The sequence below is a fragment of the Anas acuta genome, chromosome 2, assembly GCF_963932015.1.
Source record: "Anas acuta chromosome 2, bAnaAcu1.1, whole genome shotgun sequence".
Classification (NCBI taxonomy): Eukaryota; Metazoa; Chordata; class Aves; order Anseriformes; family Anatidae; genus Anas; species Anas acuta.
This window is the reverse complement of record NC_088980.1, coordinates 51,395,223-51,413,503: the sequence shown is the minus strand read 5'-3', so window position 1 is coordinate 51,413,503 and position 18,281 is coordinate 51,395,223. Positions and strand designations below refer to the sequence as shown.

The 18,281-nt window shown below is 43.8% G+C and overlaps 1 protein-coding gene across 5 annotated transcripts in view; it reads left to right on the top strand.

Annotated features, from left to right (window-relative positions):
* Positions 1–18,281, top strand: part of RNF144B (ring finger protein 144B) — an 86,620-nt gene that overhangs the window by 43,261 nt on the left and 25,078 nt on the right. For 3 of the 5 annotated variants that reach the window (XM_068674749.1, XM_068674748.1, XM_068674747.1), the window contains exons 2-3: positions 4,449–4,637; positions 17,087–17,191. In XM_068674749.1, the coding sequence (XP_068530850.1) occupies positions 4,473–4,637; positions 17,087–17,191 (270 nt within the window). In that variant the 5' untranslated portion in view covers positions 4,449–4,472. The remainder of the gene's footprint in view (positions 1–4,448; positions 4,638–17,086; positions 17,192–18,281) is intronic. The other 2 variants (XM_068674750.1, XM_068674751.1) reach the window with 2 other exon arrangements.

Below are 18,281 nucleotides of genomic sequence, written 5' to 3'. Positions count from 1 at the left end.
ATGCTGGTGGTCTGTGGTGTCAGGAGGCCCCGAAGGCAGACGAGTTCTGTACACCTTCCTCCTGTCCTTTTGCTGTTGTGTTTTTCTTACTTTGCTCAAACCCTCCACCGGTTTTGTGTTAGTGTTTCTGTTTTTACTTATCCTTCTTCCCCTCCTGAGTCCTTTCTCGCTCACTTTGAGCGTGCCTGTATGTTTTCTTGCTTATGGAAGGCACTGAGACATTTCAGTTCTACGTGGAAGCTTTGTGACCTCCGTAAGGCGTAGCAAAAGTGCCTGCAGGCTGCTGAAGGAAGCAGCAGGGTGGACGGGTCAGCAAACTGTGCTCCTGGTGACTGTGCAGTTTACCCCCTCCTAGGACTGACCCCATCCAGCTCACTCACATTCGTTCAGGCTTTCTCATCATGCCTTATCCTAGAGCACTGACACCACTAGCGTCAGAGCTGGGGAAGGATGAATGTCCCCAACAGGTCCTCTTCCTTATAAGCCTTGCAGCACACAATTTGCGGAAATACATCCCATTTCCTGGAAATTCCATGTCATGTAAAAGGAACACGGTCTGCGTGTGTGTGCATGTGAGTACGTGGCTGACAAATGCAAGTAAAAAGACTTGGATCGTGGGCCCTTAGACAGGAGTGTTTGTGCTGACTGGGGCCAGTTTGGCCAGTTTGACCCAGTTTGACTGATTTATGCTGGTGCAGAATTTAGTCTAATGTGTTCCTCTGGGTTAGAGCGTCCCTGAGATGTGTTTATCCTTGTGCTACAACATCTCATGCAGACTTTGTTGTTGTTCAGTGGAGGTTTTTGTGAGAAATTATGTGCTGTATTTGCATTTCCATGAGGCATATATTGCTTTATATGGGATTCTGTTATAATTGGGGTATCTGTGTGTGTGAGTACGAACAAGAAGAAAAGGAAGATCTCAGTGCTTACAGATGTATCCTGCCTATATGAGGTTCCTTTTTTTAGGTCATTTTTACTAACACCATCAGATATGGAATGCTGTCCTCTTTGTCCCCAACTTGTTCTTCAGTGATTCCCTCTTCCCCTGCAGGACGCATACATCCAAGATGTTTTGTTTTCAGCCTAAACTCTTGGCAACTTGTAATTAAAGTAGGAATTTTAATCCACTATAAAGAGAGCTGATGGATGTATAATTAACTAATGACAATCGGTGGGACTAGGCCAGGCAAAGTGAAAGCCATAAAAATTTGGAGCGGATGAGTTGGAAGTTCACAGCTGCTCTGCTGTGGATGGAAAAGGCAGTTCTGCCAGGGGGAGTAAAGTTGACGAGATGGCTTGAGAGCTTGGGAGAGGACAATGGACCTTGAAATGCTGGGAAAGGAGTAGAAGGGGAGAGCTGGAGGAAGACAAGTGAATTTCTCTCCCCATCATTTCCACCACCTGAAATATGGCATTGAACTTCCTTCCTTCCCCTCTACTCTGCCCTGGTCAGGCCTCACCTGGAGTACTGGGTCCAGTTCTGGACCCCTGGTACAAAAAAAGACAGGGATCTCCTGGAAAGAGTCAAGTGGAGGGCCACAAACATGATATGGGGACTGGAGCACCTTCCCTATGAGGAACAACTGAGAGACCTGGGTCTGTTCAGCCTTGAGAAGAGAAGACTGAGAGGGGATCTATCAATGTTTACAAATACCTTAAGCGTGGGAGACAGAGGGATTTGGCCAACCTCCTTTCAGTGGTTTGTGGGGACAGGACAAGGAGTAATGGTCACAAGATAGAGCATGGGAAGATCCACACCAACATGTTAAAGAACTTCTGCACGGTGAAGGTGACAGAGCACTGGGACAGGCTGCCCAGGGAGGTTGTGGAGTCTCCTTCTCTGGAGATATTCAAGGCCTGTCTGGACGCCTGCCTGAGTAGCCTGCTCTAGGGAACCTGCTTTGGCAGGGGGTTGGACCCGATGAGCTCTTGAGGTCCCTTCCAACCCCTACTGTGTTTCCCTGGCCCAGTTTCTCTCCCCACTTGCTGGGGCTATCCCTCTCCATGACCATTAACTCTTCTCCCTGCATGCCTTCCTTGGCACTGGCAGCACAAGTAGCTATTCCGGTGGGCAGAAGCAGAGACCAGTTGGTTGGGTTGCTCCAGGAAAAGGAGCAGGCCATGCACCTTCTCCCTCTTTGATAGACAGGTTGTCAGGTACTAACAGGGTGGCTTTACCTGCGCCTGACCTGGAGAAATGCTTATGGACAAGCCAGCTCCTCAGGGGGCATGGAGAAAGCACTGCCTGTGGTAGCCATGGTGCCTCCCCTGGGTGCTGTGCCCATGGCTGTGGTCACGGCTGCTTTTTTTTGCTGAACCCCACTGGGGTGAATGAGGTTGTGGTGAGGTGAGGCAGCCTGGCTTGCACTGGGGGCAGGATTCTCTGGTCAGCCAGGTTTGTGTGGTGCTGTCTGGTGGGTGCACTGCTCGTGGAGCTGAGTAGCTTACCCGTACGGATGCAGCTGATGTTGAAAAGCATACCTGAGTAAACGCGTTATAATCCTGCTAAATATTGAGATCATGTCTAGCATGTTCTAAATAACAGGTAGTTCTTGATCTGCCGCAGCGTTTCCAGTGACTCACTCCCTTTTTCCCCCTGTTGCAGTAATTACAGAAGAGTGTTGCAGTTTCTGACTCAGAGGGAGGCTTCGCTCCAAGGCTCCTGGCCATGCGGGCGGCCCAGCTCAGCAGCCGTATGGGGCGAGTCGTGGGGGTCTGCATGGCAGCCGGCGGGGACTGAGCCAAGAATAATGCAGGCATGGCATATGTTTCGAACAAGAGATAGCAAGCCATTAAAAGGAGAATTTGCTTTGGGTTAGCTGCAAGAAAGTTGGTTGCCGGAATCTTGGCTATGGCTTTTGCGTCTCTTAGACTGGGTGCTTAAAGGAAAGACATGCAAAGGGACAGGTGACAGGTCTTGATCCCCTGCAGTTTTCACAGTCCTGTAGCCTCCATTTGTGACCTTTTAGATTTAGTAGTGCTGTGCTCTTGCTTTGTGCTGGTGCAAGTGGCCGTGTGCAGCTGGCCACCGTGTCTCTCCTTAAAAGAAATGTGTGGGAAGGTCCTCTTGGCATCAGCGAAGTATATTCAGAAGCAAGTCTGGAATTCAGGCCATGTTTCTTGGAGATGGCAATAGATTTTCCTGTGCCCTAAATACTGCACCAAAACCCACTGTCTATTTTGAGGTGAACAAAATCTGCAAACTTCCTTACTGTTATTTCAGTTTAAGCATGAGATCATTTTCTTTAATTTCTCTTTCAGTGTAAGTGGGTAAGAATGGGGATCTTGATTTTTGTAATGGTTATGGTGCAGTGTTTTCAAATGCTTAGGTCAGAGAACATTATATATATGAGCATGGTATCTCCACGTATAATGGAATCAGATTCCAATCCATTGCTCCTTCCCAAGGGATAAACATTTCTTCACCAAGCACTGGTGTGACACAATGTGTGGTAGAAACATGACTATTTTGAGTATCCCTATGTCAAAGTGCTAGAGCACTTAGTTTATGGTTCACAAACCTCGTTTTTATGCCTAAGAGCCCTGTGATGTACATTGAAGAGTTGGATGCCAGGGAGCGGGATACCAAAAAGCCACAGACCTGAGCAGGCAGCTGTCCACCATAGTCAAGGGAATTCAGAAAGAGAACTATCCATGAAGCACTCTTATTCCTTTGGGTTTAAGTTTCAGCCCCATATCACGTAGGACATGCAATGTGAAAGGCTTTCCTGGGTTTAGATGCCTTTGCTACCCGTCTTGGTAGGGACAGCTAGCTCACTGTCTCAGTGATAACTCAAAGAGAAGGTGCAGTTCATGGTACCTGCTGCTTATATTAGAGGCTAAATGTTTGAAGTGCTCGCCTATGGAGTGGGAGTCTGTACCTGCAGTCATCTTGCACTGCCCAGGAGAGCCCCCAGGTCAAATGGAAGGTGGGAGTGGAGCTGAAACTGTGTGGGTGCATCAATGACCGCAGGATTCACAGGGATGGGAGGTGTATGGCTCTAAAACTCCTTTGAGGGAGCAAAGTGATGTGTACATATATAAGCATTTTTTCAAATATAGAATTCATTGTCCCAAGTCAGATCCCTGCTCCTAGGACTTTGGTGAGGGCTTTGACTGGTGTTCTGTTGCATACAACATAGATAATATCTCATCTATGTGATTTTTTTTTATTAAATTTGATAAGTGGCCTGACTGACCTGTTTCATGCCAATGAGGTAAATATTCACTGAGAATGCAATCCAGTTCAGGCCTTTGGGGAAGCTGAGCTCTCAAGCATCGTCTTGGTAAATTTTGAACATCCTGAAGCGCGAGATTGGCACTGAGATGCTGAAGTGGTACATTTGGGTGTGCAGGGGCTTTTATGGATCTGAGCTGTAAATTCTTAGATCAGTGAGAAGTGAATATGTGGCCTGTGGGATGTTTCAGCTGTTGATTTCTCTTTTCAGGCAGAGTGGACAATTGGTAAGACAATGGGCTCTGCTGGGAAGGCTTGCCCCCTCACCATGACAGCTGACAAGTCAGAAGCTGGAGACTTGGCTCTGGAGCCGCTGCTCACTTGCAAGCTATGTCTCTGTGAATATTCCCTGGATAAGATGACCACTCTTCAGGAATGCAGCTGCATCTTTTGTACATCGGTAAGATCTAGCAGCACCTTTAGGTTACAGTAATGGGGGATAGACAGAGCTGTGAGATAGGGTTGCTTGGGATTGCTTGAAGGATGTTATCCACATTGATATAGGATGCTTTCCTAAAGAACATTTGATATTAGTCTATCTTGCCTTATCTAGAGACTTATCTGCCATTCGGTTTTTGATAATGTGTAACTTTAAGAGATATTTACATAGTAAATAATAATAAATTATAGTATTAAATGGGGAAAATATGCATTTTAAGACTGTTAGAGAACATACGCCATCTATATACAGTCTCAGTATTTATTTTTTCTTAAGCGAAATCTTGAAATGTCATAGAATGACTGTGAGATTTTGTTAGGTTTTGTTTCCCTGTTATTTTCTGAGTAGTTAGAGGCTTTTTTTTTTTTTTTTTTTTTAAGTCTTGTATGTATTTTTCAAAGGCAATCAGAAAACCTAAACAAAAATTAACCTTGGCCTATTGAACCTTTGTCTCTGCAGTCTACGCTGCAGAGAAATTGCCCAGGTCATGCATTGCCTATAGTTGTCAGTGAGGACTTTCTATCCTGCAAATTCAGATCAAATAAAGCTGATGGAAGTGATAAAGGCTGAGGTTGAGTGAGCTCATGAAAGCCCTACAGATATTAGTGCTCTTCTGGTTTCTTTGTCAGAATGGGAAAATGAACCCAGACTCTCTGGCAATGGTGACTGATGTACTTGACTAACAGATACTGGAAGTAGGTCAGAAGCCATTGTACAGAGGGTTTTTGTTTTGTTTTTCTTTTTTAAAAATTCCAGAATAAACATTATATATATATGTTTTTTTAACAACTTGTGGATGAGCATCAAACAAGTACTTCTAAAGTTTTGTGCTTGGTTGTTTGAACTAATGGAAAAAATGAGATATTTGTCAAGCCTGCTTGAGTCAGAGTATTCTCATTTAGACTGAGTTAAGGGCAGCTTAAGAGGGACAAGAATGTAGTTACGTGTTTCAAGAAAGTAGTGTAAGATTGGTTAATGTGCATTTTCAACCTGAACTTCATGTAGTGTCTTTTCTTTGATGACCTCCACAAAACATTTCCACTCTTCAGTTTGTAAGGTAGGTTTTAAGAGAACATGCCTAACAGGTAGATATGAAGGAGGATACAACTTCAGATTTTAAAATTTGGAAATGTGGATACATTTAAAGTGGTCCCACTCTTCTCCAAGAATTCAATGACTGATTTAGTATCCTTCATAGCACATGACTCTGACTTCAGTGTTAGCTGGGCAGAGTAATTCCTTTCCCCCTGGGGAAGGGAGGACTGCTGAGGACTGTGCCAGGCAGAGCTGTGCTCTCCAATCCGCCAGGGCCCTGGCTAAAGGGAGATGTCAGCGATGGCTGTGTGTGGTTGTGGTCCGATGTACGGCCCTTACCTGGCCAGCAGCATCATGAGCATCTGCTCTGAGCTTGGCTCTCTAGTGCCACTGCAAAAAATTGGGAAGTGCAGTCACGGGTGTTTGCATCTGTGCATCTTTGCTGCCTTTGTCTAAGGCTAGAGCCAGCCTTGGGTGAGTACTGAACGCAGCTGGGAGAAGTCTTTCAACAAGCTCTATTTATCTCAGTGTGCCTAATATGCCTTGGTTGTGCTTATGCTCTGTGTCTACCCTTTGGCTGTTGTTGCCTGCTTACCTCTGCCTTTGACGGTCACTTCTCACTTGTCCTGCAAGCGCCTTGCCTGGCTGTGATATCAGGGGCAGGTAAGGAACAGCTCCTTTCTCGCCAGGCTGTCTGTGAGGAGAGGCTGCCATCTCCTTATTTCTGCGGCTGCCAGTGTGAAAGGTTGGACAGGAGCTGAGTCACTGCCTGCAGAGTGCTCTGCACTTTCCTGCTCCCTTTCCTGTTGCTCACCACGTGTGTTGAGATGGAAACAAATACGAGCAGGGCTGGCAGCAGCACAGCTTTCTACACGTCTTTGCTCCCTGTGGTCCCTCTGTGCCCACGACGAAGCTCAGTTCTACCTACTGCTGCTGTGGCGTGGGCTCAGGAAGGCTCCTCTGGAGATCAAGGGTCTCAAAAAGCACTGAGACGTTTTGCGGTGGTTATAAAGAGAAAGGGAGTTATAAGGCACTACTTTTAAAGGTGAGATATGTAACAGAGGAAGGTTGATTGGTACCTGTAGCACAGATCTGAATGGTAATATGTCTCAGCACCCTTCCAATACGCTTCTGTGCTGATGCATCACAAACACGTGAATCTTCCATCCTGTAACAAAGAGGGCTCTGCAAACTTTTAACCTGCCTAAATGCTTTTCCATCTCGAACCCAGAGCAGTTTCTGGGAAGCTAAGTTGCACCGATACCTTTAGGCAGCCTCCAAAGAGCAGTGGCAGAAGCACCTCACCACAGAGTGCCTCGGTGCCAGGGCTTGCACTGGGCATTGCTCAGGGCAGAACCTGCAGTTAGCTGCTCTGGTATGCAACACCATAACTTTTCTCCCACCCATGATAAGGCTCTTAGATACCTTCATGCTGCCTTTAAGACAGAGATTGCAGTGAGAATGTCAACCTTGAGCTATGGGATCAAGCCCATATTAGTTTTTGAGCTAGCAATGCTTTCAGCTTGCATAGCTTATTCTTATCTTTTATCACTAAGGTTAATTCTATAGATTCAAGAGCAGTATTACATTTGAAATTTAATAGAAAAGGACTTGACATGGGCATAGTGTATTCTAAGTTGAAGCCACTGATTTGGCTAACTTTTTGTTCTATTACATGTGTGAGGCTTTTTATATGACAGCTGTAATGATGCTTCTCTGTCGGTGACTCTTTTTTACTACAGCATTTTTAGCTGTGGAAATAACCAGAAATTGTTACCGTTTAGGCATGTGCAGGGGGAGATCGTACCTCCTTTTCATTCAGATTGTATACAGCTGTGTTTTCAGCTTAGATACCTTATATATCTCCTAAAAGCTGCATTCTAGCCAAAGTAAGTAAACTCTGTTTAAGAAGGTGTATGCTTGAATTTTGGTGGAAAGTTGCTGTTAAGGCAGGAGCTTTTCAACTACCCATAAACAATTTTACTCTGTCTGTTCAGAGAAGGAATAGCAGATGGCTTTGTGGAACACGCTTGATGTCTTATTTGGTAGCCCAGTCAGGTCTGAGGAGTCATCAACCTTGTATTTCTCCACATTTGTTGCGGTTGGCATAAGACTCCACTGAGATGCGAGATGAAGCACACATTTACACATCCCAAGAATTTGGAAATGGCTGTAATGCACATCATGGCGTGGGTTAGCTGTGTTTGGTTTATATTAGTTTCAAATGTAAGACTGATCTCTGAAGAGGGCTGGGCAGGGAAATGGTGAGGTATATTTTCTCTGCAAAACTTTTGTTGACTGCACTTTATGTTACTCTGGTCATTGACTATATCCATAAAACCTTTGCAGTGATGTACAATATTGTAAATGAAAATACATATAGTTATTCAACAATATACGTGTTGCTTGTACCACATGGTTTTATGCGACTTGTCCCATTCAGAAAAGGGGGGTAGGGAGTGTCTTGTCTGTTCCCCATGCTGTTTATCTTGTTTTTTTCATCTCTCCAGTCATCATTCACACATATTTGGCAGGATGTCCTTCTTATCTGCAGTACCTTGTGCTTGCTTTGTCTTGCAACCTCTTTGTCCTTGGATGGCACACACAGGTCTTTGGTGGTCACACTGTTCATATATATATATATATATAAAATGATTATATTCCATGTCTGGCTAAGCCATCAGAGTGTTAAGAAATATAGTATTTTAGTGCACTTCTCTCTGGGTCCAAAGCAAACTAATATTTATTATACCCTGATTAATACACTTACAAAATTTTATTTTGCCTCGCTTGGGCGAACATCAGGAGTGCTCTGCTGGGTTACTTACTGTTAACAACATTGCTGTTAAGGAGAACATGGTTTGGGGGGTCCTTTAAATGTGTGAGCATGCTGGTATCAGCTTTTTCCCCCACACCAGTTCTGTTTGGTTTTGCCTTTGCTCTTTTTTCCCCCTCTTTTTGGGCATTTAAAGGTCCCTAACATGAGCCAGGTGAGCAATCACTCACTATAGCGTCGCTGCTATTTATGTCAAGCAGCAGCTTTTATCCATCTTGTGTGTTGTTTACTGGAATAGGGTTTGAGATGCAAAAAACAACATACAACAAACTCTGAACACAAAAGACACTTCTATGTCTTTGCTCCTGTGTTGTCAGCACATGTTTATGCAGGACCAGCATGAATCACCCTTCGTTTTTTTTCCAAGCAAATTCTTTGTTAGGTCTTGTATTTCTGAGAAGCATGTGAGGTAACTGAGTTACAAAACATACAAAACAAATACCGTGATGATCACCTGTTTGTTATTTTGGTCCACAGAACCCAGTCTAAGTGAGACTAAACTTCCTGCAACCTTAAAAGGAGAAGTTAACATGCAACGTTGAATAGGAGCACAGGTAGCTTCTGCCTTGAGTATTCTACAAGTAGAAGGTGATCCCGTGGTGTTTGGGAGAACAAGATTTTCTGCTCTAGCTATGTGTGACAGCAAGGCCAGGGCTGTAGGCATGGGCAAAAAAGGCTTTTTTCCTGCTGTTGACAGCCTAGTGCCCTGGGCAGCTCTTGCCTGCCTGGTGAGGAAGCCGCAGCCTGTGAAAGAGGAGCTTGCGTGCTGCTGCCAGCTATTTTTTCTAGAGGGGAAGGGAAAACCCTTCCACAGAAACAGGAGTTTCTGTTGTGCTTGGCCAGCAAGACGCTCTAAGGCTCCTCTGCTTTCCTCGTGCCTTTCAGGAGCAGCTGTGCGCTGCCCTACTTCCTTCTTTGGGTGGCCAAATATTGACATTTTGTCCTTAGTACTGTGCAATCTTTGGCTTCTTGTGCAGGGGAGAGTTGGAGAACTGCAGACAAACTGATGTGAAGGATCAGCATCAGCAAAAAGCATTTGAAGGAAAGCCGCAGAGCAGAGGAGACTGAGCAGATCAAAGACAAGGGGGAGGCAGATGACAAAGAGCGTGGGATGTCTGCGAAGTGAAGCAAATATGCACAAATACTACAGTGAAAGACTACTTAGTAAAACTTAGGAGTAAGGGAAAATTTGGATTTGCCTTTGTCTAGCAAACTCTGGGTTTTAATCTCTCTTCTGTTTCTTTGTGCTAATTTTCAGGGGGAGATTTCTTGATCCTCTCTTCCACCTCTTTTCTCCATCCTAGGAGACATCTGTATGTGCTCGTGGCTGCACCAGAACACTCTGTTCTCCTTTTCCTAAATAGCCCTTGTGCTGTGATGCCCCACTTACTTTATGTAAGCTCACCTCAGACTGTTTTCTGTTTCCACCCACAGGTAGAAACCTGTCAAATTTTGACGTTTCAGATTTTTTTTTTTCCCCCCAGCTTGACATTTGAAATGTTGCAGAATAGCTTTGTTTTAAAGTTATAAAAAAGAAAATTCCCACGCCTGCTAAGAGCGGTACTGAACATGTAGCAATTTTATAGTAATTTAGAGGGTTTGAAAACTTCTCACATACATTTCTGGTCATTTTTAGTTTTGTGGTGCCACTTCATGGCAAAGATTACCAGAAACCTACCATGACTTTTCTGAAAGGTGTCCATCATGTGCAGGGCCATGTGTAAATTGGTTTTAGACTGTGCACCTGAGCAGCGTCTAGCACCATTGGCTGTAGATCTGTTGAGACAAAGCTGACAGATTTCTCAGTCTTCCTTAAAAGATCCCCTAAAAATCCTGGCTTGTGGAGCAGCAAGAGGCCATTATATTCTAGTCCACTGTCATCTTTTCTTGTTGATATTTTCACTTGGTCGTAACAAAGGAAGATGCTTGTTAGTCATGTTTCTCCTCCCCTTCTACTCAGGCACAATTTGTCATCTGAGGCTAAGGGAATTTTTTCACTTTCTTTCAAGCATCTTTCTCATTAAGGCTTTTGTGTGGTCTGATCTTTTATCCATTTAAAGGTAACTTCATTTATCACTGTATCTTGTCCTTAGCAGTTAAAATACAGATCAGGCAATACAAGTATATGTTTTATTGGTGCGCTTTTGTTGTTCTTTTATTATTATTATTTTTTTTTTGGGTTGGAAAAGCCCCACATTTTTCTTCAGGTAAAGTGCAGATACCTCCAAGCTAATCGACAGTAGGCTTAATTCATCTGGTTTTAAGACCTGCTGGGAAAAGCTTGACACATTCCAGGAGTTCAGTTACTACACATTGAATGATGTAGATCTGCCATAACTGCTGGGTACTGTTCCCTATTTCGATTTTTTTTTTTTACATTTAATTGAGTACACGATTAATTATTGAGTGGATCTGGCAGCCACTGGAGTGAAAATGTAGTGTTCTGACAAGTTACTAATACTACATATAAAACTTCACAGCTACTACCTTGTGATGTACATGCACTGAAGAGCAGGTAACATTTGTAAATAAGAAAGTAATGAGAGCCGTGTCTTACATAATAAAATGTACATGAACACTACAGAGAACTGAAGTGAAAACTAAGCTTAATCTGTTCTGGATCGTAAGACAGAGAGGCACGTGGCCTCTGGAATGCCAATCAAAAAGTTATGTCTTCTCTCCATATGTAGTCTGTTTATTTCAACCCTCAGATTTTGAGTTTGTGAAAGGCTAGGGCTAAAAAAATAAACACTAAAAAAAAACGACCCCAAACTCAATACAGTTTTGAGGACTTTGAGAAAGAGATTTAACATTTTAATGTGGATATTAAAATGTGGGCCTGAGGTTTTCTTAAATTTTCTGAAATGGAAATTGTCTTCAAGTTACGCACTAGGAAGAAAGACTTTCTTCTTTTGGCAGAATACTTTAAATCATATTTTGTTTAATGTAGATCATACTCTAGGAGTGGTTAGGAAATAGTGTGGACCTGTTTTTTTCCCCTCATTTCCACAGTTATCATGTTTAATTAAAGAAAGATACCCTTACTTGTTCTGTATCAACTGCTGCACAGTGGTCAGTCAGCAGCACTACCTGTAGCACTTGACAGGAAAACAGGCCAGCTCCTTCAGTTTCCTCCTTTTTCCTAGCCATCCCTCCACCTCTCTTGAGTATTACCTGTTCAGATTTGCTGTATCACGTTTGTAGATTCCTTTTATGCTTTCACATCCAAAACTATGAGGCTGAATTTAGGGAGCTGAAGAGCAGGGTAATGGAATATGTCGAAGTACTTGGAAAGGCAGCATGTAGGAATGACTGGGATCCATCTTTTTCTCTCTGGTATAGAGATGACCTGAAAATGCCTTTGACCAGAAGCGTAAGATTTCCCAGGGAGAAGGATATGATGCCTTTGTTACATCATTACCTAGCAATACTGAAATTATACTTTGAACTCATTCTTAAGTTAAAATGCAGAACTACTGTTATGGTCCTTCTGCATATTAAAGATGTTGCCAAACAGACTTCCTTTTTTTTTTTTTTGGGTCAGCATATTAAAAATCCCCGCCATACAATACAATTTGTGAAAAGAGAGAAAAAAAGTTAGTGCAATGTGTCCAAGAAGTGCTGAAATGAAGAATCTGTGAGTAGTCCGAACAGAATTTTCAGTTCCTGGAGATCACAGCTGACCATAGCAAACACTCTTGAAAAATACAGGAAGTGTTTATTACTGAAAAAGGATTTGTTGTTACTCATTTGTGCATTGCTGGGTTGGGATTTTCAGTGCTTTTTTTTAGAGAGTCTTCTTTCATGTTGCAACTTACACTTTCAACAAAGCTTTAGCTCCAGGAGAGGAATGTGTACTTGGGCATATGTAAATATTTGCCTAAATCGTAACCTCTTATACAAGTCCTATAAAACAAAAATAAATGCATATATATTGCATGTACCATGAGAATATGATCCAAATACTTTACAGGCCTTAACTTAATAGATACTCCTGAGTAGCATTTTCTGAAGTAGGTAAAGAGACAGCTGTCTTTATTAAACAGCAGAAGGTGATGGCTTGAAAGACAAAAACATCTTATTGTGAAAAACAAATTGTTACCCCCAAATGCCTAGAAAGCAAATTATTTGAAAAAAAATAAGTCTCATTATGCATTTTGAATCTCAGAAGAAAAAAATATTTGTAGTACTATTTTCACTGAAGTTGACAGTAGTCCAGCAGGAGCAAAAGTTGTTTGTCGATGTTATATTGGCACCAAAACCTTCTGTCAGGTGTACTGCTTTTTACTAGTGGAGTGGTATTGCCACATTGTAATGTATCTCTCTTCCTTAGTTGCATCAGGATTACCCAGTGCCTTCCAGAACACAACTAGCTACGTGGTATAGCTGCTATAACGAGGCAGAACCTCAGTTGAGTGTAAAGTGTTTGGGGTACAGTTGCAGGTATGGGAGTTAAAATTCCCCTGGTTGGCTTCTACCATTTATTTGAGGAGCAAACGTAGGGGAGCTAATCCTCTGATTTGATTTGTAGGCAACAGGATTCAGACCCATTGAGGGAGACCTCAGAGGGTTTTTAGTCCGTTGTCTTGACCATCGTGCCTCGACTGGGTGAGGTGTTTGTGGACACCTCGCTTGCTGCTAGGGAGGGCACTGCTGATGGTTCTGGAGATCAAGCCTGTGCTATGGCTGCCACTGAAAGCCACAGGTCCTCTGGTGCAGCTTCTGCAGCCACTGACTGCTCCCCATGCTTGTAAAGCACTGCACTGGGGGAAATTGGAAGGTGTTGTGAAGCCCATGGGTGTCACAGCCTGGTGGTTTGTTAGGTGTCAAAGTTAAGATGCTTTCAAGGAACTCTGGTGTCACAAAATGCTGAATATCTTGATCTTACCTTCACTTTGCAGAGTGACTAAATAGCATGTGTAATAAACAAATAGCGATTTTCCTCACTGAGATATTCTTGATTTTGTGTAGACAAAAATCATAGAGGAAAAAAAAGTCTTATCATTTTATGTCTTTATAATGAATTCTTCATTGTGTAGGAGAACATACTGCTGGGAAAATGAATCATGATGCATTGTATAAACAGTGAATCCTCTTTTTGTGACATTTGCAGCTTTTACATCTCTTCAGATACTTTTATTTGCCACTTTTCAAGGAAGTAGCTAGATTAGTAGCTGAGCTGTAAATAATAGTAAAACTTCTTTAAAAACAGTCTTGCTGTTAATGTGGAGGTGTATTTGAAAGTTTTAGTAATTTTCCACAATTTCTTCTTTGCTGCTAACTTGTGAAAGAGGGAACAAGAAGTTCACATCTTCATTCATGTACAGACGGAGGTAAAAAGCTTAATCCTTCAGCGATAAATGTAAAGGCTTCATTTATGTCCTTCTATCACTTTCTTGAATTGCACCCAGTACACATTCTCCAAGCTCAGAAAATCAAGGCAAAATGTTTAATAGCTATCAAAGCTGTTTAACATGGAGGTGGTGAAGCGTTTGGAGCTCTGTGGCACTGCACAAACCTGTTACAAAATCTCCCCGGGTCACCCCCTAAAAGCACAGCGCCCTCTAAAAGTACCGCGGGAAGGCTCAGCTTGCGGTCCTCATCCATGATCAGGTGGTGAGTGAGAAGAGAAGGAGAATCCAGATGCATTAATAATCCTCAGAAACCTCTGCACTCCTGCCTCGGTATCCCTAATGGTTCAGCTAGTGCATGTAAAAGCTGAAATCAAAATCTGTGCTGCGGATGGGAGCTCCTTAAGCGCTCCCTGCCCATGGTGTCAGGGGAGGGCAATTGCCAGTGCTCTGAGCTTCTGTCCTGGAAGTCTAAATTAAGAACAAGCCTCTGGGCTGCTGCTAGGCCTGCAGGAACTTCTCAGGCTTTGTCCTCACTCTGTAACTGGCTGACCTGAGCTGCCCCCAGCATACAAATCCTCTGTACCACGCTGTCAAAACAAATTACTAAATATCAGGCAGCACCACAGAGGAGACAGCAGCCAGGATCTCAGCGAAAGTAAAAGGTTGTTCTCCCATGCTTGCTGATAAACTAAGGCGGATGAAAGTTTTTGGCAGGAGGGGAACTTTCCCCCTTCTTCAAATGTTGCACGTTGCAGCTCATGCAGGCTTTGGGGATGGGGCTCAGAGCATCGCTCATGGTGGAGAGCACAGGCACAAACCAGGAGGGAAGCTGTGTTGGGAGTCGATGCCTGGTGCCCCGTTTCTCCTGCTGTATGATCTGAAGGGTGTGGGCACCCAAGGTCTCTGTCCACATCAGCAGCGGGGCTGGGAGCTGCCCTGGGATCTGAGGACACTGTTTTGGCACCGCCGTGGCTGTGCCTGGTTTCCTGCTTACTGCTCTGTGGTGGAGCTGTGGGTTATAACGGGGTGACTGGTCTGGTGGTTACACTGACTGTGAGCACTGTACCTAAATGCCTTCAGGGAAGGTGGACAAGTGGATGGGAGCAGGCACGGAGTCTGCTGTTTGAATAACAAAAGAGTAGCTCCCGGGTAAATCTGGACTGATGCTCCTTAGGTGGTTCATAGCATCTTCAATTACTGATTTCTTTTTCCCCCTTGACCTGTGAATATCTCCCTCACCTCCCACGTATTGCTTGTGTACCATCTCTTCCTTACAGCCTGCTCTGCTGCTTTCTTACAGGAATATGTGCTGGATCTGAACCCATTAGTGCTTAATGGGCTAGATATTTAAAGCTTGCCAGTAGGTTATGTCCCTGTATTCTTCTAAATGAATACTATTGAGATATTTATAAATCAGATGTAAATTTGTTTAAAATGCCACTAAGTTAACATGCTTCTACTTGCTTGAAGTGTGTAGTTCATCCGAATTAACCAGGAAGGTGTGGACGGGGACATTTCAGTGGAGGGACAGAATAAGGAGGAAACCTTGTTTCCGTTTTTCGAACTCCTGGGTAGCCTGACATTTAAGAGGATACCAGCTTTCCAATAAAAATACAAATGAGGAAATTTCTTTAATTGGAGCCCGTTACGCAAAGCCTTCTCAGAACAGCCCGGACTAATGCAGGCTTGAATGTTAAATGCCCATTAATACTGGAAAAGCACTTTGTGAAGGGGCCTGGGACTTCATGCTCTGATTTCCCCATATCCCACTTGGTGGCTTCTGGACTCGGTGCCCGTTCCTCTCCTGGCAGAGAGGCAGAGGTCTCGGGGACCTCACACTTTGACATACTTCTTGAAAAGTGACAGGTGTTTAGCCAGGGAAACCCAAATGAGATGCCCAAATGAGGGATGGGCAGGTAGTGTTTAACCCATTAGCTGTCCTCAGAGGCACCCAGTGCTGCTGCTGGCCTTCAGGGATGGAAGCAGGGAGGAAAAGGGGAACGGGGGCATGAGGGGAGGCAGCCAGCAGCACTGAGGAGGAGGACAGGCTTACCATGTGGGCACGTAATACAAAGCTGAAGAGAACAAAGCTTCCTTAGTCCTGCTGCTCATAAAATGTGCTGCTTTTCATTTACAGTAAACCATGCAAGCCGATACCAAAATCTGCCAGAAATCCATGTCTTTTTATTTTTTAGAGTGATTTGCAATTTACTGTATGCTTTTTGAGTGTTTTCAAGGAGGTTTGCTTTACCTTTTCAAGGTTTGCTTTATTTTATTTAGAAGTGAGTCCACTTACTTGCCTGTGTACTTTGGATTTAAAATTAGAACAGTACTCTTCAGTCCATTGCCCCAGTTTTATTTCATGACTTTACTGAAGACTGCGTAGTAAGTGTTAAATAGACGAAAGAATTGTGGATCCCTAAAATCCAAGCCAGATACATCTGAAACCGGCATGCTAAATAAAATGTGAGGGGGAGCAAAGGGCTTATTTTTTGGAAAGGAGAGGCCTGCCATTTTTGGGTGATGAAACAATTCGGAAACATTCGTAAGAAGGTTTCCATGCTGGAAATGGACCTTGAACTCTTGCTCAATAGCCTAGAGGCTGATGATAAATCAAGGTAAATCGTAGAAATTACCTGATCTCTGTGGGGCCTTGAGAGGGAGGAGAGACCTGATAGCTGCACATCTTGTAGGACAGATCATAACCTCCTCTAACCTCCTAGCCCTCCCCTTTTTACGGAGCTGAGAACAGTAGCCTCCTTCTTGTAAATGAGGTCTCCTACAATGGGGACTGCTGCCTCAGAGTCTGAATTAAGAATGCAGAAGGAAAGACGAAAGAAAGAAGCCTGTTTAATTAGGATGAAAGATGCCCCCCCCCTCCCCATAATCTACCCAAGCCAGTTGAGCAGAGCATAGGGGCTGTTAGCACTGAAGGGTCTGACTTGCTGACTCGGGTAAACACAATGCTCGGCAGATGAAGTCATGCATAATTAATTGTTCTTTGTTGCATTCTTTCCAATGTAATGACTTGTAACATTCACGCTTGCAATAATTGATGTTTTCTGTGTGCTGGAGCTTCAGGACAGCCAATTAAGGCAGTGGAGGTGGTAGCTGTGTAGTATCTCCAGCGTCTGTGTGTTCCCAACATGTGGGCTGTAACTTTTTTTTTCTTTCCTTCTTCCTAGTGCCTAAAACAGTACATGCAGCTGGCAATTCAAGAAGGTTGTGGATCTCCTATCACTTGTCCAGACATGGTATGCTTGAACCATGGGACCCTACAAGAAGCAGAGGTATCAACACTTCTTTCTTCCTCTTTCTTAACATAAACCCCCCCAAGTACTTTTCTTCATCTACATAATAAATATGATCATGTACTTTTTCCTCCCTTTAATTACCTTTAATGAGCTTTTGGCAAGAAGCCTGACTGACAAGAGGAACTAGAAACAAGCAGATGTTTTTCAAGGGTTTTGCTCCTTTTTTCATTCTCTGTGCCTTGAGGAAGGGCTTACTTGGCATCCAGACAACTTCTGAATTACCCGTGCAGGTGACTTAACCAGAACACCTTGTATCCTAGAATTGCTGAGCCTCCCTTAGTGCTGTCAATTAAAACAGCTTTGATATGACTATAAACACTGAAATTCCAGCACCTCTTTAAACCCAAGAGCAAGAACACAAACTGATTGTATGCAAAGCCAGAACTTCTTCCTCCATGTTTATATTGGGCTTCAGCAACCAATTTGCAGCCCGTGTAAACATATGAGACTGTATAATTGCATTCAAAGAAAGGTATCTGCACAGCACTGGGTGGAAGTAGGTCTTACGAGAAAAGTGGCTTAGTTCCCAGGGCAGAGATGGGAGAGATTGAGAACTCAGAAGCTAAACGAGGCTTGGGCACAGCTGTTTGCACATCTGGCACATGCACAATCCCCCAGAGTAACATGAATGTTCAATTTGAAAGTTGGAAGCAGAGAAACCAGAGGGAAAATGTAGCTCCTAGACCTCCTTACACTGCCTGGGACAAAGGGACTCAAGGGGGCTGTCAGTGGCTCCCACCAGGCTGCCTGGTGGCCTCCCAGCAGAGCTCCAGCAGCCTCCAGGCTGACCTAGGGCTGGTGTAAAGTTTCCTAATTGGGCTTAGCTCCAAACCCATGACATGGGGAGGAGCTGCTGGCAGCGTGGCTGGAACCTTTATGCATGCCAGCTATTCTGTGCATCTAGAAAGCCATGGAAAACCATGGGCAAATCTGATTTCACCCTGAGGCTATTCTTGCTTGCTTGCTCCCTCTGTGAGCCAGGTGAGCCACTGCTGGGCACAGGAACACAAGCAGAGAAAAAAAAAAAAAAAAAAAAAAAAAAAAAAAAAAGGTGGCTAAAGGATTT